Source organism: Talpa occidentalis, unplaced genomic scaffold, assembly GCF_014898055.3.
Source record: "Talpa occidentalis isolate TD23 unplaced genomic scaffold, MPIMG_talOcc4v2.1, whole genome shotgun sequence".
Lineage (NCBI taxonomy): Eukaryota > Metazoa > Chordata > Mammalia > Eulipotyphla > Talpidae > Talpa > Talpa occidentalis.
In genome coordinates this window covers 28,686,694-28,711,600 of record NW_026555331.1, presented here as the reverse complement: position 1 = coordinate 28,711,600, position 24,907 = coordinate 28,686,694, and the positions used below count along the sequence as shown (strand labels likewise).

Here is a 24,907-nt window from a genome sequence, read left to right as displayed (position 1 = left end):
TAAGACATATCTGAAGTATGAGGATGAACTAATGTGTGAGTTTGGAGAATGTGAAAAACTCTCTCTAGGGTGTTTCTTTCAAAACTTAAGTAGGTTTGCCCTCTCTTTGCCTTCTTTTGTGCTGGAAAAATTAGAAAATCCATTTTTAGAACTTTTTCCTGGTGTTGCCTTCTAGGGATGGAAAATAGAAACCTTAGACATAACTGCTAAAGTTTATTCATTTTAGCAATTATTTTCTCCTTTGTTTTCATTTCCAATTAGTATTTACAACTTCTATTCCTTCCTTTTCTCCATCTTATTTGCTTCAAAGTGCTCCCTTCTGTTTCCCCACCTCTGGTAAGGCTTACGACAAACTTAGCTAAGCCCATTTGCTGCTACTGTTTAGCTTTGCTCCCATTGTCTTTGGATAATTTTGAATAAGCTTTTAATTTTTTCTTCTCTGTTCTCTTAGTTGACATGCTGCTGTTGTGAGTTAATGAAAGTTTTATTCTGCACATGACAGATCACAGCAGCCAGTGTTAAAATCTTCAGCATCTGGAATTTAAGTCTTTTACTTGTGCTGAGTAGTGAGGTATGAAGGATTATGCTTTCCATGCAGAAAAGTAACAGCAGGGATTTTTGTGGTTATTCAAAATTCTATCTTTCATTTCCCCAGTGCCTGTCTTGGCAGTAGTAAAACTTTCCAGCTTCAGTAAGTGGAAACACCCACCAGTCGAATATTTCTAAGAAGAGAGTAACTAAGCATTAAAGCTAATTTTGATGGTAGGTGGCAATCACAAGCTGTTTCGGGTCTAGTTTTTTGAGGAAAGTCTAGGGAAGGTGCTTCAGTACTATGAATAGTATATAGTGATGGGTCCCAATAGGTGTACAGTCTCGATGAAATATGGCATGAGGGGTTGTGACTGATTTTCAGAGTGAAATCCTGCTTTATTTCATTTTTACTGCTCTTGAGTTTAATTGCATATTGTTCATGCCAACCCTATTATTGTAAATGTAAATATATCATGTAACTTAGGTCAACTTTCCTGTTTAAAAAATGCTGTTTAAAAGTTAATGTCACCACCTCTGAAATAGCAGGCTCTTTTTGTGTCAAAGTCTCTGGCCCCGTGGAAATGCTAAACTGCATTGTCTTCTTTTGAATTAGATGGTTTTAAAGCCTTATTAAAAATGAAGGCTCTTGGGCCTCCCTGGTGGAACAGGGGTTTAAGTCTCAGTGCTATCAAGCAATCACCAGCCACTATGGCATGAATTCAATCCCTGGCCAGGAGATACCCAAATGGCGCAGCAGGCCTCTCCTGTCTCACCCGCTGCTCCTCTCAGCAGTGTATTTCAGTCAATCCATCTGTTCTGTTCCCTACTCTCTCTCTCTGTTGAATCCTCTCATCCCTTGCAACTCTGTGCTACACCCCAGTTCTTGTATGCATAAATAAAAAGTTGTTCATGGCTTTCTGCAGAGGGCAGGCCCCTTTTCTTTAGAAACCCCTATACCTTGGACGGATATAGTTGGCTCATGCTCATAAATTCTGTACTGAAGGATAGAAGTCTATGGATCTGAGAAGAAAGTTAACTTGCTCTGCCCCAGTAGCCATGGCTAGGTGTTCTCAAGGACCACCCCAGTTTTGCTCAATAGTTCCCAACTTGCTAGGTAGCTTTAAACTTGAGCTGAACTGTGAGGGAAACAGTTTGTTGTCTGTACCTACCTCTGCCTAACCAGCTGAAAGATTAGGTTTTAACTTTAGAATTGACATAATCCTTTCCTTCCAGATCAAGTGAATTAACTTTTCTTCTTAACCCCTGCCAAGAGCAAAATTAACATTCTTAACCATCTGACATCGAAACCAAAGATTCATTATTTTTAACTAAGAAGATGAAATGTTCCAATAAGAAACTATATATACATTAGTCAAAAATAAGGCCAAGCTGCAGACTGGGAGACCACCAGTGCCTTCTACCTCCACAGCAGTTCTAGCACCACCACATCTGCCATTCAGCCATGAAGAAAATGTACATTGTGTTTTGACAAGCTAACACAAAAAGCTATACACTCTGAACTCAGTGACTTTGAATAGTTTCTTTGTTTGTATATTTTGGATCAGTTTTAGTTTCTGCAGAAATAGAGGCTGGTGTCCAAATTAAAATGTGTTCTTCCTATGAGCTGGAGTGCTGTGGTCCTGCCTTGTCATTTTTGGGAGAGAGGAGAGGTCATAAAGTCAGCTATTGTATGCATTTCAGGCTGCAGGCAAGGTTTTTCTCACGGGATAAATCAAAGTTAATTGACATTATGTGTCTTATACAAAGAACAATATGTTTGTTCCTATAAACATAAAAAAGTTTCCTGAATGACATGTAAAATTTTATTCACTCCATATATGAAGTTAGTGTATAAAATACATAGTAGGTTTCACGTCCTACTGTAATTTGGCTTGGAACTTAACTTTAATGAATGGCCTGTGTCTCTGGATAGAAGTTTTGCAAATATTTGACATGTGTTAGTCCTATACTGAATTCTAAGTTAAATAGTTCAAGATGGCTTTGGTCAGCCAAGCCTTACTGCTGGTATGCAGACATGAGCAAATCACTAAGAAAAGCAATTAAAATCCTTACTTTGGATACTCAGCTTGGAAACCAGCATATCTGTTGAACGTATTAGCAATGACTCATAACCACATGAGTTGAATATACTGAAGAATTTTATGTTTAACTCATATTTTCTGGATGTGCTTAGGTCTAGGATTACTAGAACTACATAGAAAATTGGAATTGAATTTGGTATATTGGATGTAATTCCTAGCTTCAGGGCCAAGATTTTGTTAATAATGCACATTGCAGGGCTCAGACAGGACGGGAACTCCCGACTCCTTCTGCCTTCTGTTTTCTAGGGCTCTGTCAGACAGGAGGGGAAAATATCTCTGCAGCAGCCCATGCTGTAACTTGGATTCTTCTGATGTAAAATCCAAGAATCTCAGAACAAAAGAGTTTTATGACAAGTTATATGGGGAGGGAAATCTGACATTCTCATCTTGAGGAATACCCTGGAATCTCCAGGACAATCCAGTTTATATATCTGGGTGTATCAGCAGCGAGGGGTACTCTCTGGCATACTGTCGTCTTCTCTGAACACATTCTTGGCCTTAGGGGAGTCATTCCTTTGCAGTGGGAGCACCCCAAAACTCCAGACTTACATAACCAAACACTGCTCTCTAAAAAAGAGCTGATGTCGGGCCTCCCCAGTGGCGCAGCGGTTGAGCGCTGGGTTGCGAAGCTGCCCGCGGCCTCTGCGGCGCCGGTTCGATCCCCGGCTGCTCCCCAGCCACCGGAGGAGGGTCCCACATGGCGCGCAGACCTCTCCTGCCGCCCGCTGCTCCCCTCAGCAGTGTGCTTCGGTCCTTCTGCCTGCTCTGCTCCCTGCTCTGGCTCTGGTGAATTCTCTCACCCTCCTGCGCTTCTGACTGTACCCAGTGCATGTATAAACAAAAACAAAACAAACAAACAAATAAAAATAAAACATGCCTCTATAAAAAAAAAAATTAAAAAAAAAAATAAAATAAAAAGAGCTGATGTCTCACTTGTTTTTAATTATAAATGTGATGCAGTGTGCTCTTGGGTAGATAAACCATGGAATTATACCCAGAGAACTACTGATGCTTGCAATAATGGATGGATCTCAGAAACATTATACCGAGCAAAGTAAGCCAGACAATATGAACACCAAGAGTACATAGTTTAGAAGTGTGTGGGTGATGAGGCTGAACCTGCTAAGTAGTCATGTCTACGTTTCTCCATAGAAAATGTGGGAATATATTATCTACTTGGGCTTCATCCAAAGTTTTGAGGAAAAGGAATTGTCCTCTTTAAATCCTATGATGCACGTCTGTGTCCTCACCAGAAGCTGCTAGTTACCAACTCAACATTTATCTCCTTATCCTTCCTCATTACAGAACCCTAATTCACTCCTGTTGCAATTCTATTCTACATGAAGTCTCTTCTTGATTTGCTTTAGCAAATTATGGGCTCTCCTTCTCCTGGCCAGAGATCATTTTAGGGCTTGGTACGTGGCCCCCTCCTCACCAATGATATGAAAAGGCAGGCGGCTCCTGGGAAGGAGCACACCACAGGCTGGTTCTTTTTCCTCTAGGTTGATTGCATCCAGCTGGGACACCAGGACTGGTTGTCATCTCAGGGGGCTTGATAATGTGGGGACAAAGCCAAAACCCTAAAAGTAGCAGGCCATAAAAATAGGGGGGAACATCAGAATCCTTGACCATATGGTTGAATTCACCAACTCCGGAGCAGCCTTGCCACTGAGCTTTTTGTTAAGAGAGAAAACAAATGTCTTTTTCCTCAAATTTTATTGATTTGCAAATTGTTTATATTGCCATATAATTTGGGGATTACAACTTCACACCTCCAAGTGCACATGCTTCTCTCATTCTCTACCAAAGCCTCCATGCCAATACATTATCACATTCCCTCCCCTACTGCCTCCTCTCCCCCACCCCACCCAGACCCCTTCTAATAACCAGTATATTTTTTTTAAAGGAGGCATAAACTTCTTTTTTTTTTAAAGATTTATTTATTTATGCTAAAAGAGCTAGGGCACAGGCCAGAGGCTCAGAGGATGAGAGGATTCACCTGAGACAGAGGGGGAACAGAACAGGCAGACTGACAGAAGTACACTTTTGAGGGGAGCAGCAGGCAAGCCAGGAGAGGCCTGCTGCGCCATGTGGGCTGACCCCGGCCGGCTGGGGATCGAGCTCGCACAGCAGAGGCCATGGACAGCCTCACAGGCTGCGTCCCAACCCCCGGCACCACCAGGGAGGCCCTAACCAATATATCTTTCAGAGTCTGAGAATTGTTTATGTTGTGTTTCGCCAATTTGTTTTATTTGGTTATTTATATTCCACAAAAGAGTGAAAAAATCCGGTAACTATCTTTCACTCTCTGACTCATTTCACACAATATAACCACCTCAGGACCCACACATTTTTTCACAAGGCACCACTTAATCTTTATTTACTAGCTGAGTAGTATGCTGTTGAGCATGTATTCCACAGTTTCTTTCCCCATTCTTTTTTTTTTTTTTTTAAATTTATTTATTTATTTATACAAGCACTGGGTACAGTCAGAAGCGCGGGAGGGTGAGAGAATTCACCAGAGCCAGAGTGGGGAACAGAACAGGCAGACCGACGAAATACACTGCTGAGGGGAGCAGCGGGCGGCAGGAGAGGTCTGTGCACCATGTGGGACCCTCGCTGGGTGGCCAGGGATCGAACCGGCACTTCAGAGGCTGCCGGCAGCTTCACAAACCAGCGCTCAACCACTGCGCCACCGCCACCGGGGAGGCCCTCTCCCCATTCTTATGTTGATGGGCCTTTAGGTTGGTTCCATGACTTGGCCGTTGTGAATGATACTGGTGGGAATATAAGAGTGTATAAATCTTCTCATATTAGTGTTTTCATATTCTTTGGGTAAATTTCTAGAAGTGATATTGCTGGATCCTATGTAATTTCTCTTTCTTTTTTCTTTTGAGGAACCTCTGTATCATTTTCCATAGAGGCAGCACCAAATTACATTCCCACCAATAACGGATGAGTTCACCTTTTTCTCCACATCCATGCCAACATTTGTCATTTGCAGTCTTTTTGATACAGGTCTTTTTGATATAGGTTTTGATTTGCATTTCCCTTAAAATAAGAGATGTTGAGCATTTTTTCAACATTTTCTGTCGGCCCTTCAAGTTTGCAGGTGGCCTTTTTATTTTTGTTGTGGTTTCTTTTGCAGTAACAAAAGCATTTTAGTTTGATAGAGCTCCATTTGTTTATTTTTCACTTTTGTTTTCCTTGCCCTTGTACCCCAAATACATTCCTGCATTAATATCCAAGAGTGTATGACCGTTGTTTTCTTTAATGTACTTTATAGTTTCAGGTCTTACATCCAAATCTTACATCCATTTTGATCTTGTTTCATTTTTTTTTTTGCATGTAGTCGTCCAACTTCCCCAACACCATTTGTTAAAAAATGCTTTTCTTTCTGTGTTGTATAGTCATGGCTCTTCTGTCCAAGATTAAATGTCCTTATTTTTGTGAGTTTCTGTCTCGATCTCTATGCTGTTGCATTGGTATGTGCTTCCTGTTTTCTTTCCAATACCATATTGTTGGGGTTTTTTTTTTAAAGATTTATTTATTTTTATACAAGAACTGGGGTACAGGCCATATGAGTGGGAGGGTGAGAGGATTCACCAGATACAGAGAGGGGAACAGAACAGGCAGACTGACGAAATACACTGCTGAGGGGAGCAGCGGGAGAGACAGGAGAGGTCTGCAGCACCATGTGGGATTCTCTCCGACCAACTGGGTTTGAACCAGCGCTGCAGAGGCTGCGGACAGCTTCACAGCACAGCCCTCAACTGCCTGCGCCACCAAGGAGGCCCCAATACCATAATGTTTTGATTACTGTCTCTGTGTAGTGTAGTTTGAAGTCAGGAAGTGTGATATCGCCATTTTTATTCCTTTTTCTCATGATTGCTTTGTCTATTTGGGCTCTTGCATTTCCATACAAATTTTAGAATTGTTTATTCTATTTTCTTGAAAAAAGCCATAGGGGGTTTTGATAGGGGTGGGGTTGAATCCGTAAATTGCTTTAGGTAAGATGGCCATCTTAATGTTTATTCTTCCATGAGTACAGGGTATCTTTCCATTTCTTTGCATCTCCTTTTATTTCCTTTGACAGTATCTAATGGTTTTCAGATCCTTCAGCTCCTTTGTTAAGTATGCTCCAGGTATTTTATCCTTGATGTCATTGTAAATGGGATGGTTTTCTGAATTTCTCTTTCTTCTAATTCATCGCTTGCATATAGAAATACAGCTATTTTTTTATGTATTGAATTTGTAACCTGCCCTTTTACTGTTCTCATATATTTTTTCTAGTAGGTTTTTTTTATTTGGTAATCTTTTGGATTGTTTACGTCTGTTATGTCATCTGTGAATAGTGATAGTTTTACTTCTTTTCCAATTTGGAGTCCTCCTTTAATGTTTTTTTCTTGCCTAATTGCTCTGGCTAAGACTTCCAATACTATGTTGAACAAAGACTTCCTAGAATTTCTGTTCCCCCCATTACAAAGTTCAGTTTGATTGTAGCAGTAAATCAAAGCCAATTCATATGGAATGGCCTCTCAATACAGGAACTCAGGGTGTAAGCAAAAGTTTTAAACCTCTTGTCTGGCAGCTTAGTTTTTGTTTGTTTTTACCAGACCTCAAGTTAGGAAAAGCATTCAGCTTATCACTTATTATTGTCATCATTCCCCCATGTTTATAGCTGAAGAAATTTGTGCAAATTCTTACCTTTGCATAAAGATCATAGAAATGGATTTCCTCAGGAACGTTTCATTATAACCACAACTAAGATGAGGCTCCTTTTCTAAAAATTGGGCTGAGTTCCCTATTTTTTGCATACTAGAAAAACTACTGGTGAAAGAAGAGAGTAGTTACCATGGGTTAGTATCTATGAATCAGACTTTATGATTCAACCTTTGAACTTAGGGATTGACTTCTTGTACCCCTTTTTTTTTTTAAAGATTTATTTATTTATACAAGCACTGGGGTACAAGCCAGAGGTGCGGGAGGGCGAGAGAATTCACCAGAGACAGAGCAGGGAGCAGAACAGGCAGAAGGACTGAAGTACACTGCTGAGGGGAGCAGCAGGTGAGACAGGAGAGGTCTGCCTCACCATGTGGGAATCTCACTGGCCAGTCGGGATTGAACTGGCACTGCAGAGGCTGCGGACAGCTTCACAGCACTGCGCTCAACCCGCTGTGCCACCTAGGAAGCCCTCTTGTGCTCTATCTTAAGCATGCCTCCTGGAGGTCTCTAACTTCCCCAGGATACCAGAGCAGAAATAACTGATGGTAGATTGGGTGAGTAAACCAATGACTTTCCTGTGACTGACAAAAATGGGGAAATAGTCAGATTATCATTAGAGGCAGATGTCAGCTATCTTGCTAATAGTCAACCAAGAACACCTGCCACTCACCCTCCTTCCCTGCCAGCAGAGCGCGAATGTTGTTCGTTGTCTTCCAAGCAACCATGTCCTTCAGGGGAAGCAGTCTCTTTCTAGTCCTCTGGGCCTAATGTCTCTTGTGGAATGATTTGTTCTAAGCATGTGCTACAATTCTAGCCAGTGATTCAGGAGGAAAGTCTACAGAGAGAACTCCAGAAAGAATTTTCTCACTCTTGAAAGGGGATACACAACAGGGGCATTTCATGTTTCTGCCTCCGAAAGAATGCTAATTTATATTTATTTATTCACTTAATGAATATTTATTGAGCAGAATGTGTCCTAACATCCAAAGTCTACCTTAAATAGGAGAGGAATGACTAAAAATATTGGTGAGTTTCAAAAGCACTCTAATAAAGTCCTGTACTTTAAAAATAGGTGGGCATGTCAGGGAGATAACAGACCACAGGAAGTAAAGGGTGGGTCTCTAGCTAGACAGTCATGAAGGCTTAGTTGAGTGGAAAGGTGGAGGAAGACATGCAAGCTATGGGCAAAGGCTAAAGGCAAGAAGATAAGAAGGAGAACAGCACCGGGTTCCGAGGAAATCAAGGAACTAAAAAGCCCAGGAAATCACCAAAGATTTCTAGAAGGATGTGGAATCAAAGTCCTGGGCTAAGGAGCAGAACCAGCAGTCCGGGAATCTCGGAGCCAATGATGCTTGAACAGGTGAGACTTCTAATCTCATGGTAGGGAGGCTTGTGCTCTGCTGTGGTTTTATTTTATTTTATTTTATTTTTTAATATTTTTTAAAGATTTATTTATGTATGCATATAAGAGCTGGGGTACAGGCCAGAGGGGTGGGGGATGAGAGGATTCACTAGAGACAGAGTGGGAAACAGAATAGGCAGATTGACTGAAACACACTGCTGAGGGGAGCAGCGGGCGAGTCAGGAGAGGTCTGCTGCGCCATTGGGTAGCTCACTGGCCGGGGATTGAATTCTGCTGCAGTGGCTGCAGCTAGCTTCATAGGTTGGGTCTTAACCCCTTGTGCCACCAGGGAGGCCCTCTGCTGTGGTTTTAACCTCCCCACTACACAGGACGCGTCTGCTCACCCTTGTGATTGTGGCAACCTTGTGATTGGGGCTTCCTGACTACAGCACAGGCAGAGCTCTGCTCCTGCTCCAGCGCCCTCTCCTGGATCTCCTGCTGCTTCTCAAACCTCTGCTTTGGGGTTTCTTGCCTTCTGCCTATCCCATAATTATCTGTTCTCCAAGTGTTGTCCAGGGGCACTGGGGGCACTTGGGATTTTCATCATAGGATGTTATTTTCTTTTTTTCACTTTCATTCCCTTGCATGTGTGCTGTGGAGTTTTTCGGAGGCTGCATAATATGTGATATGGCAGCAGATTGACCATAGAAGCAAATATGAAAAATGGGCAAAAATGTGAAATAACACCCCTCTCCTTGTTAGTGTTTTTGTTTTGGAAAATAGAGCTATTTCTATTAAAATGTGTTATTCATTCCAACATCATGGGTCAATTATTGCTACTTTTAACACAATTAATAATTTTTAAAAAAATCTCTGTTTTATTCTAGTGTGTGGTCCAAGGACCATCTGCCTCAGAGCTAGTTAGAAATGTAGACACTCAGCCACCCCCCGCCCCCAGTTCTATGACTCAGAAGCTCTGGAGGTAGGAGCCCGCAGTCAAGGTTTGACAACCCCTCTAGATGATGCTGATGTTCCCAGAAGCTTGAGAACCATTGCTCTACATTCCTTGTCATTTCCCCAGAGCAAGTGGGAACACTTGGCCTAGATTTCTGAACACAGCTCAGGAGGTTATGCACCTGTCTTAGTCCACTGGGCTGTTGAAACAAAGCATCAGAAACCAGGTGGACTAAAGAACAAAAATTCATTTTCTTGGAATCTGAGATCAAAGTGCCAGTGGGTTTCCTCTTTCCTGAGGTCTCTCTCCTGGGAGTGCAGGTGGCCCCTTCTTGCTGTGTCCTCACCTGCTTTCCTCTGTGCACCCTGAAAGATCTTCCTCCTGTTGTAATATAGTGTTTGCCTCCCAATCTGTGAGTTGTTGCTTAAGCTAGAAATTCTGGGCATATGTAAACCTTGATGTTTCATATGTAATTCCAAAAATCCTGCTTACTTTGGCTTTATTTTATCATAAAACAGATGGTTCTTTGTGCCTTGAAAAAGACAGACTGCAAAGAGTCATCTGAGTGGTTCTGAAATTACTACAATCTTGACCATTTTCAAACATGATCTCCATGGTGAACAATTTCCCAAGGAATTCTTACAATACAGAGTCTGTGCAGAAAATACTGATTTCAAAACTTCTGCACACAGGGCACAATGAAGAGGGAAGAAAGTGCACGACTTCGGGTAATTTAAGAAAAAGGCAACAGGAAATGTAAGACTACCCAAGTAGAAAAAATACAGTATGCTATGATTCAGAATAAATGAAGTGTAACTCTTCCGGGTCTAACACAGACCAGCTTGCCCTCGAGCACTGCAAATGATACCAGCTTCCAGTTGTATAAATATGCACAAGCCAAAGAGGACACGTGTAGAATGCACTTATCATCATCGCAGACAAGAGAGTTTCATTCATCTTTCGTCAATGATTTAGCTTCTGCAAATTTCTATCAGCCTTTATTCTCTTAAAACTATAAAAATTTTAGTCATTAATGAGCTGGTAAACATGCTACATACTTAATATTTATCAGTGCAGGATGTGGGTAGATTAGCCATTTAATAGCAATTCAAACAGTCTGGTAATCTAGGTGTTTAGGAATACAGATGAAGCCATGTTGCTGGATTTTATTGCAGGCTGTGTGCATGTGTGAACATGAGCCAGTGAAGGGAGGAATTCAGTACCCCCTTTATGGATTGATCAGTGCTATTTGCTATCAGATTCATTATTTGTGCTTTCCAAACTCTGCTCTGTATCGCATATGACTGACCCCTGCAGGCTATTTTCCAGGCTCATGTTTTGGGGGTCTACTAAGTAGGCTTGACCAATTAAAGATTGGAGGGTAGGAAGAAGAGAGAAGACAGGGTATTGCTCCTCTTCCTTTTCTGACAGTGATGTCATCACCTTCATGGCTCCATCATCCAATGTTCAATTCCAACATGACTCCATATTCACTGGTCGCCTTATGTCCCCCTAGCATAGGGGTGGTAGCACCTTATAACTAAGGCCAGTTTGTGGTTGCTTCACTGTCCCTGTTGAGTGTCTAGCCTTTGTGGTCAATTTCCTACATTAAATTCCTTCTGTTTTAATTAGTCGACTCTGTTTCTTAATGAATCCTGAATAATACTACTACTGATACATAGTTAAGTGTCAACTATTGAATCATCTTCCTTTCATTTTATATGGAGTACGATAAAAATAAAATGTACTGAACATTTTATAAATACCAGGCAAAAGTACTTAGTAAGTAACAAAGCAGAGAATAGCTACAGTTTTAGCCTCCAGCTTCTCTTGGTAGTAGCTGTGCCACACCCTACAGAGGTATCAGCACAAGCAGTCATTAATCTCCTATTGGTCCAAACACTGTACACTTGGTGCTCCCACCAGAAATGTAAGAACCAACTGGGCACTCCCTGAGAGGGTGATGGGGCTGCTTCCAAACCTTAGCTTCCAGGACCTCTCCCAGAGACATCACTTCTTCTCTCTGGCTTCTCTCTGGCCCTAGGAGTAGTAGCTGTAACCATTTGACTGATCTCAACATCTTGGCTTTCCAACATCTAGTAACTAACCTCCCATATTAAATCCCCTGTACTTGAAATATTACGTGTGGTTTATGTTTGTCTGACTGAACCTTCTTTGACTAATGCATAGGCTCTTTTACCTTAATTTCAGTAAGCGTCCAAGTGATTCTAAAAAATGGCCATTTTGTTTTTCCAGTCGGTTTATTTTTATATTTATTTCAACTATACTAAGTTTATGAACTACCATTATTAAAACTACTTTTCAGGGCCTCCCTGGTGGCACAGTGGGTTGAGCGCAGCGCTATGAAGCTCTTCCACAGCCTCTGTAGCGCTGGTTAGATTCCCGGTGGGCCAGGGAAATTCCTACAGGGTGCGGCAGACCTCACCTGCCTTGCCCACTGCCCCCCTCAGCGGTGTCTTTGTCGACTGCCTGTTCTGCTCCCTGCTCTGTTTCTGGTGAATTCTCTCACCCTCCAGTGCCTCTGGCCTGTACCCCAGTGCTTGTATAAATAAATAAATCTTTTTTAAAAAAAAAAAACTACTTTTCATATCCTCTTGTTCTTTTTTTGAAAATAATAACAAATACAAAAATTATCAATAATTGCACAAATACTCTTTACAAAGACAGCAATGCTGCTGACAGGGAACTTTACTGGCAGACGGTGATTCATTCTGTGATAATTTGAAATGTTCATCAACTGATGTATGAAAGGGTGCATCAACTTGGCATAAAAGGGTGATTGATAGGTGAATGCTTAACAATTTAAAAATTGTGATACTCTTGTATGTGCTTTCCTGCACATAGTGCAGTGTAATTAGGATTTTTTTATTGACCATCTTGATTTCCTTGCCACTTGCCAGAACAGATTGTCTTAATGTTATATGGAGGCAAATTATGAAAATAAACCTTGGTAAATAGAATTCTAAGATGGCCCCCTAGGATGTCTGCCCTTTGGAGTGTAGCTCCTTTCCCTTGATTATCCTTGAACTTGTGAATACAATGGAGTCACTGCCATGATTATGTCACATTATATGGCAAAAGAGACTGCACATCAATTAAGACCCCTCATCAGCTGACTTTGACTTAATCAAAAGAAAAATTATCCTGGATGAGCCTGACTTAATCATGTGAGCCCTTTACAAGGACTGCATCCTTCCCAAAACCAGAGATTCAAAGTGTGATGAGAGGAAGCAGGGGGTCACATGTCAAAGACCTGAGAGTGACCTCTGGTAGCTGAGAATAGTACTCAGACAATAAACAAGAAAGTAGGACCAGAGTCCTACAACCACAAGGAAATGAATTCTGCCAGCAACCTTGCATCTTCCTTGTCTGTCTTTCAGTTCAGAACGCTTGACTTTCACTTTGTATGTCACTAACATGGCTGACTCCTTTGCTTTGTATGATGCTAACCTGTGCTGGACTCCTGACCCATAACAGTGTGAAGTAATAAACTTGTGTTAAGTCCCTAAGTTGTGGTATAACACAGTAATAGAAAAATAGTGCTATCGATGGGGAGGGGGTGTAGATTCCATTCGCAATAGTAGCAAAAAACATAGCGGTTCCCGTAAGAAATATATGAGAACTATATAAGGAAAATTGTGAGCTTTTTACTGGTGCATTAAAAGAGGACTTGGAAAACTGGGGAGAGTAAATGTTTTAAAGATGTCAATCTTAAAGGAGTTTTTATGACATAAGAAATTCATAATGATCAAATAGGAAAAAATATTTGAACAGAAAATATGCGTAAGATTTGGAAATCTTGGGGAAAGATCACTCTGGAATTGCTCCCAGAACTCTAAACCAATCCATAATTTCTAACTAGAGCTAAAATCTGTAATGGTAGAATGGGCCTAAGTTTAGAAAACTCAACTGGGCAGAGATAGCAAACTCCAGATATGTAAGACATAGGACTTTGCAAACCCACAGAGTATAAAAGTAAGCATAAAGGGGCCTCCCCGGTGGCGCAGCGGTTGAGCGCGGGGTTGCGAAGCTGCCCGCAGCCTCTGCAGTGCCGGTTCGATCCCCGGCTGCTCCCCGGCCACCAGAGGAGGGTCCCACATGGCGCGCAGACCTCTCCTGCCGCCCGCTGCTCCCCTCAGCAGTGTACTTCGGTCCTTCTGCCTGCTCTGCTCCCCGCTCTGGCTCTGGTGAATCCTCTCACCCTCCCGCGCTTCTGACTGTACCCAGTGCTTGTATAAATAAACAAATAAATCTTTTTTAAAAAATAAGCATAGAGACAGGAGGGTTAATAATCTGTGATAACTGTAATAACGTGATAATTTTCACGTAGAGAGAGTACCTGTAAAAGACTGCGTGCTTCTTGGAGCTCAGTAAGTGATACTGCGGAACATTTTTGTTCTGAACCAATTGGGTTACTGGCCCCTGGGAGAACTGATGATACCTAAGTTTCTTGCTCCTACCCCTCCCTCATTACAAATGATCACCTCCCCAAAGGGGCCTGCCGACAGTGCCGCCGGGGTTTGCAACTCTTGAAGGCAACTGCAGGACCCGGGTGAAGACGCGCCTCTGCGCTGCTCTCAGGCGCTGCCATCGGCGCTGCCTCCCTCGAAGCCTCCACCTGTGGCTCCCAGACGCCCGGGCCCCCGCCCCGACTCTGCAGGCGGCTTCCCCCCGAGTCTGCGGGGCCCCGCGAGGGTCCCCTCGGGCTGAGCGGCGACTGCAGGAGGGGGCGGGTCAGGCTGTCGGCCCGCCCCAAGTCGGCCTCGGGTGGGGGCTCTGGCCAATTACTGGATGGAAACTTTGGGTTCCAGAGGGGCGGGAGGCTCGCGGGTGAAAAGCTCATTGATGCCGCCTGCACCGGCCTCGGAGCGCCCTGGATCCAGACGCTGATCACCTTCTGCCTCCGGATTCTCCTCCTGCTCGGCCCCGCGGCTGCCGCGAGCAATGCACCCCCAGGGCCCCGCCGCCCCCGGCCCGCAGCGCCTCCTCGGCCTCCTGCTGCTCCTGTTGCTGCAGCTGCGGGCGCAGTCCAGCGCCTCTGAGACCCCCAAGGGGAAGCAAAAGGCGCTACTGCGACCCAGGGAGGTGGTGGACCTGGTGAGTGCGTGGAAGGGGACAGAGCCGCGAGAGGCACCCCAGAGGCGTCAGTCTAGCTGCTGGGCGGGAGGGGAGCGGGTGATGCCTGTGCAGCTGGGCGTCTGCGCCTCGGGTGCGCCCGGGTGTCCTGCTTTGTTGGAAGCTAGTGTAAGAAAAGACCTGGGCTGCGCGTGGAGTGGAGTCCTGGAACTCCAAGGGGAGGTCAAAGTGAGAGGCCATCGTGGAGTCAGTTTTCGACTTGGGTCGGTGGGACACCCCAAAGTAGCTGGAGTCGCCCATAATTTCTGGCCTCTGAGGTCCCCCTGGGAGGATGGGAAGGGCCAGAGCGGTAGTGAGAGTGAAATGAGGAACTTGGGTAGGTTAGAACACGACCCTGGAGCTGCCTGGCAGACCCTGGACTCACTGATGCCTGGGTGGGCCTGGGTCAGGGCCTTGCAACGTGGCCTTTGTTGGGGCTGGTGGCCACGTCTGCCTGCAGGGGAGAATAACCCTCACAAAGGATCCGTCCAGCTCTTTGTAATTCGAGACAATGAGTCATGTTGGGTCATCTTCCTAGGGATTATGGACTGCAGTTTGCTGTTGGATGACCAGAGCTGAGGCCAGGAAAGGTTCAGAGGGTTTAAGGCTGGGAGGGGAAATGAAGGGCCTTAGCCCTCCAAAGACCCCTCTCATTGCTCCATTAGACAGAAGGACAGTCAGCCCTTCCAGGCATCTTAAAACTTCAGCCTGTGGCCATCAAGTAGAAGCATCACAGTCCAGCTACAGGAGACAGTTTCCATGAGAGCCTAAATGCTCTCGGAAGGGCTAATCTATGCAAAGGTCTGTTTGCTTAAAGCGGTTTCCTCTAAAAGTCAACAAATCTGGAGGAGAGCTGAGAGTTTCTCTATCCCTGGCAAGAATCAACTTTTCACCACTACCATGTTCCTCTGCAATAAGCTTCAATCCCTAAGCCAATCTCCTTGCAGACAAATGTGGTTAACAGGCATCGCAGGACATAGAGGGCATATTTTGATTTAAAAATACGGTTTCAAATTTATTGTCTTTGTCAACTAAGTTAACAAGCCAAACTCCCCGGCCAGTTTTATGCCAGATTCGGTAGCTCTGAGAAAGATTCCTGCCCTTTTACCCTGCACTTTTTGGTGGTGTGCTGTGTAATTTTTCTCCTCAAAGTAGCTCCTGTGTTCAAGGACACAGTCTATTTTAAGTGTCCAAATTGTTTTTTAAAAAAAAAAAAACTGTACCAGATGATTGTGGTTTATGTGCAGTTTGCATTTTGTGAATTTGTAATTATGACACACATAATGTCTCTTTTCCCTATAAAGCTTGCCATTTTTTCTTTTCCACCAAGGATTTACAGTACCTGTGATTTCCCATAACTGTAGCCCGATTTGGAAAAATTTATTGGGCAGCTGGGTTCAGGTGCGTCCTGTAGATTGGATTTGGTTTTGCTGGGGGGAAAGTTTACATAGCCATTAAGAAGGTTTCAACAGAGTTATAAAGCAACTTCTTTGTACAGGATCTTTGAAAGCGTTCTTTTCAAGCCTCCAGCCGCTCTGCCCCCTGCTGGCCAGTGATGGAAACAGGGCTTCATCCCACAGAACTTTATAGAACTCAGCCTGAGCTGGGTTAGCATTTTTTTTTTTTTTTTAAAGATTTATCTATTTGTGCAAACAAGAGCTGGGGTACAGCCCAGAGATGCGGAAGGGGGGGGAGGTGGTGGTGAGAGGATTCACCAGAGACAGATTGGGGAGCAGAACAGACAGACTGACTGAAATACACTGCTGAGGGGAGCAGTGGGTGAGTCAGGAGAGGTCTGCTGTGCCATGTGGGTTGCTCCCTGGCCGGCTGGGGATTGAACTCGTGCTGCAGAGGCTGCGGACTGCTTCATAGTGCGGTGCTTAACCCCTTGCGCCACCAGGAAGGCCCCTGGGTTAGCATTTTAAAGTGAAAGAGGGCAGATATACTACCTGTGGAACCAAATTCAAAATTGTGTGGTCTCAGATAAAACAGCAAATAAAAATTCTCAACCATGGTACTATTGACATTTTGGGCTGGATTTTTTTTGTGTGGGGACTCTCATGAGCATTGAAGTGTATTTAGCCCACTACCCACTAGGTGCCAACAGCAACTCCTCCCTCCCAAGTTGATAACTACTGATACATAGGAAAAGAAAACTCTGTATACATTCTTGCCTTGAGGGGAATCCTAGTGAGGGAAACAAAATGATAGAAGACTCTTGTTGTTTATCCTTTCATATTTGAAGTCTGTATTCAAACAGTACTAGTGAAAGTGAATGAAATTGCTAAAATGAAAACTAAGTCTAAAATAAATGGAAATGTTTAGAATGTTTTAGACTTTAGCATGCCTTACTTTTGCAGTTTTGTTACTTTTCTTACTATCTCACCAGCAGTCCATAAATGCGATGTCTTTTTTTTTTTTTTTTCCTCCTTACAGTCAGGGTAATGTCAATGGTCAGAGGCACAAAAGCTATTTATCAAAACAAAGATCAAATCGATGATGTGAGGGCCTCCCCGGTGGCGCAGCGGTTGAGCGCTGGGTTGCGAAGCTGCCCGCAGCCTCTGCAGCGCCGGTTCGATCCCCGGCTGCTCCCCGGCCACCAGAGGAGGGTCCCACATGGCGCGCAGACCTCTCCTGCCGCCCGCTGCTCCCCTCAGCAGTGTACTTCGGTCCTTCTGCCTGCTCTGCTCCCCGCTCTGGCTCTGGTGAATTCTCTCACCCTCCCGCGCTTCTGACTGTACCCAGTGCTTGTATAAATAAATAAATAAATATTTAAAAAAAAAAAAATCGATGATGTGAGAATGGGATTGACTGGAAAACATTAGATGCCTAAGGACCCTTTCCAGGCAGTGTCTGTGGATTTTACAATATGGCTGTGCTCAGTTCCAGAGGGTGAAATTAAAATAAAAGCTTTGAAGTTATTGTCATGTATGTGGAAACTTATGTTTTGGTTCTCACTATTGAAAAATTTCCCCAAGTAGGGGAATTTTTAAAAGAAAGTTTAAATGAATTGGGTTTAGGATTTGGAGGATCTAATGGAGCAAATAAGGTAATTAGACACATGGAGATGCAGATAACACCTTTATTACTGATCAGACTTCACTGGTGTCTGTGGTTTATGTGTGTTAGCTGGCCGGGTTTCTAATACTCTCTTTCTCCGAGCTAGACCCTGGGGAAGTCCACACAAGAATGTGGACTCAATTACCCAGGGTGTCTGCTTTACTTGGTCTTGGGAGAATAACAGGAATAATCAAGACTGACAGATGGGGTGTTTACTGTGTGCCAGACACATTTTATGTATTACCTCATTTCAATCTCAAACAAACCCTACAAAGTAATAATCTTTATCATCTCCCCCACCCACCCGTCCTCTACAGAGAAGGAAATGGACACTGAGGTGCTTAAGAAAAGTGTGCTGTCTCACCCAGCTAATAAGCCGTGGAGTGGGGATTAAAACGTGGAGACTCTAGCTCTAAACTACATGTTCTTAATGTTCACATGACACTATTCCCCTGTCCCCATAAAAAGAGAAAGAATCCTAGCCCTTAGGTGTATGACAGATTACTTCCCCCCTACTGAAGACCGTGGTGACCTGCAACCAAGTGTTTCATTCTTTGAGAAAAGATGGGGTCCTCCGCCAGAAGTGTTATCTTGATGATGCTTCCTCCACCTAACAATAGCAGTGAGAACCAGATGTGCATGTCTAACTTGGAGTTGTTGCCAGTGTGAGACAATTATTGCTTGGTAGTGTTGTAGAGCAACCCCAATACAAAACGGGGTGCCTGACTGTGGGTCCTCACCCGCGCACTTAACAGGACTTATCAATGCTCTACTGCAGGCACACGCGAAAGGTTAATAAAAGGTATATTTACAAGGGAAGGGGAAATGAGGAAATGTACAGCTCAGGGAGAAAAGTGGGAGACAAAGTTTTAAATGAGTCCTACCCGATCCGCCGATCAGGAATCCCAAAATGGCACTCTGAGAGCTGGCCGTGAGCCAGGAGCCGTGAAGCAGGGAGGCGAGCAATAGCGAGCCAGCCCAAGGCCCACGTGTTTGGTTTTTATATCCAACCTGGCTGCCCAACTCCACCCTCAGGTCCCAGCCACCCTCCCTTTGGTAGTGACGGGATTTGTCTTTCCCAACGTCTTGATGGCTTTAGTCTGGAGTGGGGGTGGAGTCCACAAAGCCTGTATAGAATTAGCTCAGGACATCATTTCCCCCTAACAGTAGGATTTTATTTTATAAATAGATCTCATTATTTCATCTTATGGAAATAATTCAAAAGAGGAAAAAAGCTATATGGAGAAAGATTTTTTTTTCCATTAAAACAGTATTAATGTTAGGAAAAAAAGGTAAATCCTAACTATTCCCAAATAGTGCAACGTTTGCATAAAACTATAAAAGTATAGTTCTGAAATCCAAGTCCCTTTACAAGATATTGGATTAGAAAGTAAAGTAGTATATACCAAATTATTTCTACTTTGAAATACAGCTATTTAAAAATTATGTCTGCCTTTAATGAGAAATAGAAGAAGCAAGAAAATGAAAATATTTTGTCTTTGTTGATATGGTGTGTGCATGGGTGTCTAACGTTTGTGCAAGAGCAAAACATCTCATTTTTTAGAAGGAATTTAAAAATCAATTTTCTGTAACAATTCATCTAGAACACAGGCAAGTGGTGTGAAGAGGGTCTGGATTCTAAGGGCTTAAAATAAATGTAGTTGAATTCAGAGTTTCCCCCTTTCTTTTTTTCCACTACAGTATAATGGAATGTGCTTGCAAGGGCCAGCAGGAGTGCCTGGTCGAGATGGAAGCCCTGGGGCCAATGGCATTCCTGGGACCCCGGGGATCCCAGGTCGGGATGGATTCAAAGGAGAAAAGGGGGAATGCCTGAGGGAAAGTTTTGAGGAGTCCTGGACACCTAACTACAAACAGTGTTCATGGAACTCGCTGAATTATGGCATAGATCTTGGGAAAATTGCGGTAAGTAAAGTCTGAATTATTTTAAAGTTGAAGCATAACTTAAGGGTTTTCACAGTTGAGTGCTTATTTTAGGTGAAATTTAATTCAACTTAATTTTACATATCAATTATTTTTACCAAAGACACTTAAAAAATATGGCATAGGTACCATGTGACTTTCTATTTAAATTTAGTGAAAAAATGGATAACATTTCAGAGGTAATTTTATAAGGATATTTTGAAGACAAATTAATCATCAAATTAATTTAATCCTAACACAACTTTTTTTAAAATGCCAACAAAAAGGGAGTAACTTTTCAATCTTGTCCTAAAGTGCGTTTAACTTTAGTCTTCAAAATTCTACTGTGGTTCCAGACAGAGAGTAGAGAGAGGTTTCTAAGAAATTGCCACATGATAGGAATTATGTGAAAGTTAGAAGTCCATTGATATTTATCCTTATTTAGGGTGGCAGCCCCATCTTAAAATTGGTAAATTAAAGAGAACTGGAATGGAGCAGGCATGTGATACAGTGACCATTTAAACATTTGAGGAGGGAGGAGAAATTACTCTAAATAGCATGTCTGGTAATGCATTTTGATTAAGGATTCAGTCACTTTGATTAGTGCTTTCTTTCAAAGGAACTGGCAAGTCCAATGGAAAGGCAGAGTTGAAGAATGTGTGCTATTTATAAGCCTCTTTATTCTTTTGTTGACTAACTCTGAACATCACTCCAGATCCAGGATATATTACTTCTTGATGTCAACCATTCCTACCTTCAGGCAAAGAGCAGAGGTTTTATTTTCATATAAATTCTGTAGTTTTGGTTACTGACCATTTTTATTTTCATATGTGATTTCTTAGAAAGCATTTTGTTAAAATGTTGCCTACTTCATTAAACATCTGACAATGATAGACTGGTTGTTTATAGTTTATCAGAAGTTGCTGAGTTCTGTTGGAAAGCTATCACTATAGACTGTGAATTATTAATGTTTTCAAGTTCCTTTTAGCTGTGGTCAGGATGGGTTTGGGAGATTTTCTACAAGTAAAAGATAGTAGGATCATGAGCCAAACAACATATTTTGCAAAAAGCAGTTTGAAAAACAAAAACAAAACCAAAAACAAGCCTGGGCTTTATAGTTGACACATAGGTGAAGACTGAAAAGACCCCACCTTTGCTTTACCTCTGGTACTGTTTGATGTTGCTCAAAAAGAAACAGGTCAAGAGTAAATATATATGGACAGGGATTGTCTAGAACGTGAGTTCCAGAGGGCACAGGTTCTGTTTAGCTCCTTACTTTATTTGTAGCATCTCGCAGCACACAGGGCTCAGGAAATATTTTTTGAGTGAAGAAAAAAAATAAATATATAACTTAGTTTAATCTAATATACTGATGATTACCATTTTTTTGGTAAACCTATATAATGAAGAATTCTAACAAAGCCATAATTTGAGTTTCTTAGAGTTCTTAATATCAGAATCACATATCTATCTTTCAGAGACTCTTTCCCTCTGTGAAAGTTAAGTTTTTTATATGTGGTTTGGAGCAACAGGTAGTTCAATAAGATTCACAATACAATTTGAAAGTGTCTTCTTAATGAAAGCAGAAAGTGCTGATTAAGCCCTCTGTGTGTGTGTGATAGGAGTGTACATTTACCAAGATGCGTTCGAATAGTGCTCTGAGAGTTTTGTTCAGTGGCTCACTTCGGCTAAAATGCAGAAATGCCTGCTGTCAGCGTTGGTATTTCACGTTCAACGGAGCTGAATGTTCAGGACCTCTTCCCATTGAAGCCATAATTTATTTGGATCAAGGAAGCCCTGAACTGAATTCAACAATTAATATTCATCGTACTTCTTCTGGTAAGTAGAATAATGCGGTTGTAGAATATGCTGCAGAGCTGTACAGACCAAGGGTTTAGTTTTGAATCCACTATCATGTTGAGTCACTAGTCTGTTACAAAGAGAACTGTAGCAAGTTTTCAACAAATAATTCTTCATTGTGGTTGCATTTCAGAATTTCCTATGGGTTTTTTAAAAATTAAACAGATGCCTAGGTCCCATCCTGCTGAATTAGAATATCTGGGGGAAGGACCATAGCAGCTATATTTTAAAAGAGCTCCAAGGTTTAAAATCACTTAATTAGATGAAATGGCAAAACAGCCAGTAATGCCATAGAGTATGGGTTTTCATCCTTGGCTGAGCACTGGGTCACATGTGGAACTTTAAGAAATCCCCTTGCTGGGTCCACTTCTCCAGGGAGTCTGATTTAATGGGCCTGAGTGCATCCCAGTGGGACTCAGTGGTTTTTCTAAAATACAGTCAAGGTTGGAAACCATTAATTTAGACTGATAAGGGACTGATTTCTCAGTCCTGTCCTTTAAAAGGGTAGATAAGGTATCCTGAGTTTGTAAGAGAAAATTTCTATTTCAGTTTCTGCATTCTTTGCTTATTTCTACATAGTATTAGAGAAAAGGCAGTCAATAAAACCAGTTGTCAGTGAAGCTGTAAGGGAGAAAAAACACTGGTTTGTTTCATATTAAGTTTCCCTTAAAAAAGTCTAGAAAGCACCAAAAAGTAGAAGGGACAAAATTACCTATTGATGTCATAGCCCAAAACCACTATCAATATTTGACTGGCCCCATTTTGGTTTTAAGTTGCAGTTGCGTTGCACAGCATATGCCGAGATGGCTAAATGGCTGGCTTCATTTCCCCGATTTCTTAAAGGGATTACTCACTAATCTTGTACTTATAAATGGCAGCGGGCAAAGAAGAGAGTCTCCACTGCCAACCAGAAAAAAAAAAAATGGTATTTTGTCATTCTTCAGGGATCCAAATCAAATGGTGACCCCTAGAATATAATACATTTATCCCTAAGAAATCAAGGGCATCTCTTCCACATCCGTCTACAAAACCCCACAAGATACTCAAGAAGAAATTTTAACTCCCTCCCTTTTACACTGAGAAGGTCCAAGGACATGAAGTGTCTTACCAGATAAGAGCATCAGTGCTCAGGATGGCAGAAACTGAAGACCGACCCCCCTTCTCTCCCTAGTCCTCTCACATGTCACAAGTATTTAATAGTTTGTTGTTCGTAACAGTTTTTGTATTAAGATGAATTTAAGGTTGCCTTTCTAATAAAATTACCTTCTCTTGCACACTGATACTTTTCTTTGAGGGAAAGAAAAGGGGGGCACTTATAGTTAGCACACCAGAGGATGACGTTAAGCCTAGTGGATTGTCCATAGGCATTTGAATGCCATTTTGTTATGTGGTCTAGGAGGTAACAACAAATTCCAGGTGTTTAATAAGCTGTGGTACAATACTGTATCATCGTGGCAAAATGTTGTTTCATTCGAAAAACATTTCAGTGTTGAGGACGGTGAAATGATCATCTAATGTAACTTACACTAGACCCAAGCTTGTCTGACTTCCTGTGGGGTAAAGTGAACAACTCTCTAGTCCAGGATTGTCAAGAAATACATGAGATTTCTGGGCATTCTCACTTCAAGTAGCACTGAGAAGATAGACTTACTGGGGTTTTGGGCACACTGCTCATTCTCTCAGTTTGAAAGGGAGCTGAACCAGAGCTAGGTCCCTGGGTTCTGATGCAACAGCTAATGGAAGCAGTTTGCTTTAGACCTACATCCCTGGGGCTCAGCTGGAATGCACTAAGCTCAGCCAGATGGGAGCCTCACCAGTCATATGTTATCATCCCGGCACTACTCACGTATCCCCATTCATTTTCTTAAAGAATCTGCCAACCTGCAGTTCATTTTCTCCCTTACACAGATATCAACATGTCTACATCTTTTTGCCAGTTAAAATGACCACTGGGGGGATTATTTTTTTAATGTAGGAGAAGAGCCTTGGTAAGAGGGAATACAAGTTGTATGTTAGTATGTGACACTCAAGACCCTGAGAAAAGGCAATTGAATAGAAAGCATAAACGCAAAGGACTTTTTGGTTTGTTTTTCCACCGTGAGGGAAGTCTGTGCAAAGTGGGATTCCAAGTCTGAAGGACTAGGTAGAATGATTGTGCTAGAATTTTTAAAATGTTATAAAAGGCCTTTTTTTCTATTTGAATACCATCAAATATAGAAGTAATTTTTGAAAAGGGATTCCTTTAAAAGAAACTAGCATGTCAAATCAAAAGTCTTGGCTTTAAAAGTATAGGCTTCCTTCATTTAATCAAGTAAATTGATTTTTTATTGTAGGCTATCTTTATAGGGATTCTATTTTTATGGTTGAAACCTGTAAGAATACTGCTTGTTAAGCTTTTATCATAGGATGAATATGTATACAACTCTGAAAAATATTTATGTACTAAGAAAAAGAACTTGTCTTTAGACTGATAAGGAGACTGATTTCTCAGTCCTGTCCTTTAAAAGGGCAGATAAGGTATCCTGAGTTTGTAAGAGAAAATTTCTATTTCAGTTTCTGCATTCTGTTTATTTCTACGTAGCATTAGAGAAAAGGCAGTCAATAAAACTAGTTGTCAGTAAGCATTTGAAATTTTAATTCACTATACATTTAATTGATTAATAATCTGCCTTGCTGAAGTAATACGCTAAAAATTTTTACTTTTTGTTCTGAAGATGTAACGTTCATCTTTGTTTTGCAGTGGAAGGACTTTGTGAAGGCATTGGTGCTGGATTAGTGGATGTTGCTATTTGGGTTGGGACCTGTTCGGATTATCCCAAAGGAGATGCCTCTACTGGATGGAATTCGGTGTCTCGCATCATTATTGAAGAACTACCAAAATAAGTTCTTTAACTTTTATTCCCTACCTCCTTTTCATTATACTTTTAAATGGTTCATTTTAATATTTTATACAATTTTATATATCCTCTGAATGAAGAAAAAAGCTAAACATGTTTACAGACCAAAGTGTTTTTTACACTGTTTTTAAATCCAGTATTATTCATTTTACTTCAATCAAAATGGTTTCAGGATTTTGTAGTTTATTAGAATACTTTCTTCATATTTCCTTTCCCTGAACTTGTAATTTGGAATGTCATTGTGGTCTTTAATTTTTTTTCCATCCTCAGAAAGGATGAACTTTTTAAAATATAAAACTACCAGTCTTTGTACAGGTTGTAAATGTTCAGAATTATTTTATATCTGTGAAATAAAACTTATTTCAAAATAACTTTAACA

The 24,907-nt window shown here is 41.9% G+C and overlaps 1 protein-coding gene across 1 annotated transcript; it reads left to right on the top strand.

Annotated features, from left to right (window-relative positions):
• The first annotated feature begins 14,494 nt into the window (after positions 1 to 14,494).
• CTHRC1 (collagen triple helix repeat containing 1) lies at positions 14,495 to 24,907 on the top strand. Its single transcript, XM_037502971.1, has 4 exons — positions 14,495 to 14,773; positions 19,553 to 19,774; positions 21,394 to 21,610; positions 24,372 to 24,907. Exons 1-4 carry the CDS (start codon positions 14,621 to 14,623, stop codon positions 24,512 to 24,514), a joined length of 735 nt encoding a protein of 244 aa, XP_037358868.1. The 5' UTR covers positions 14,495 to 14,620; the 3' UTR covers positions 24,515 to 24,907.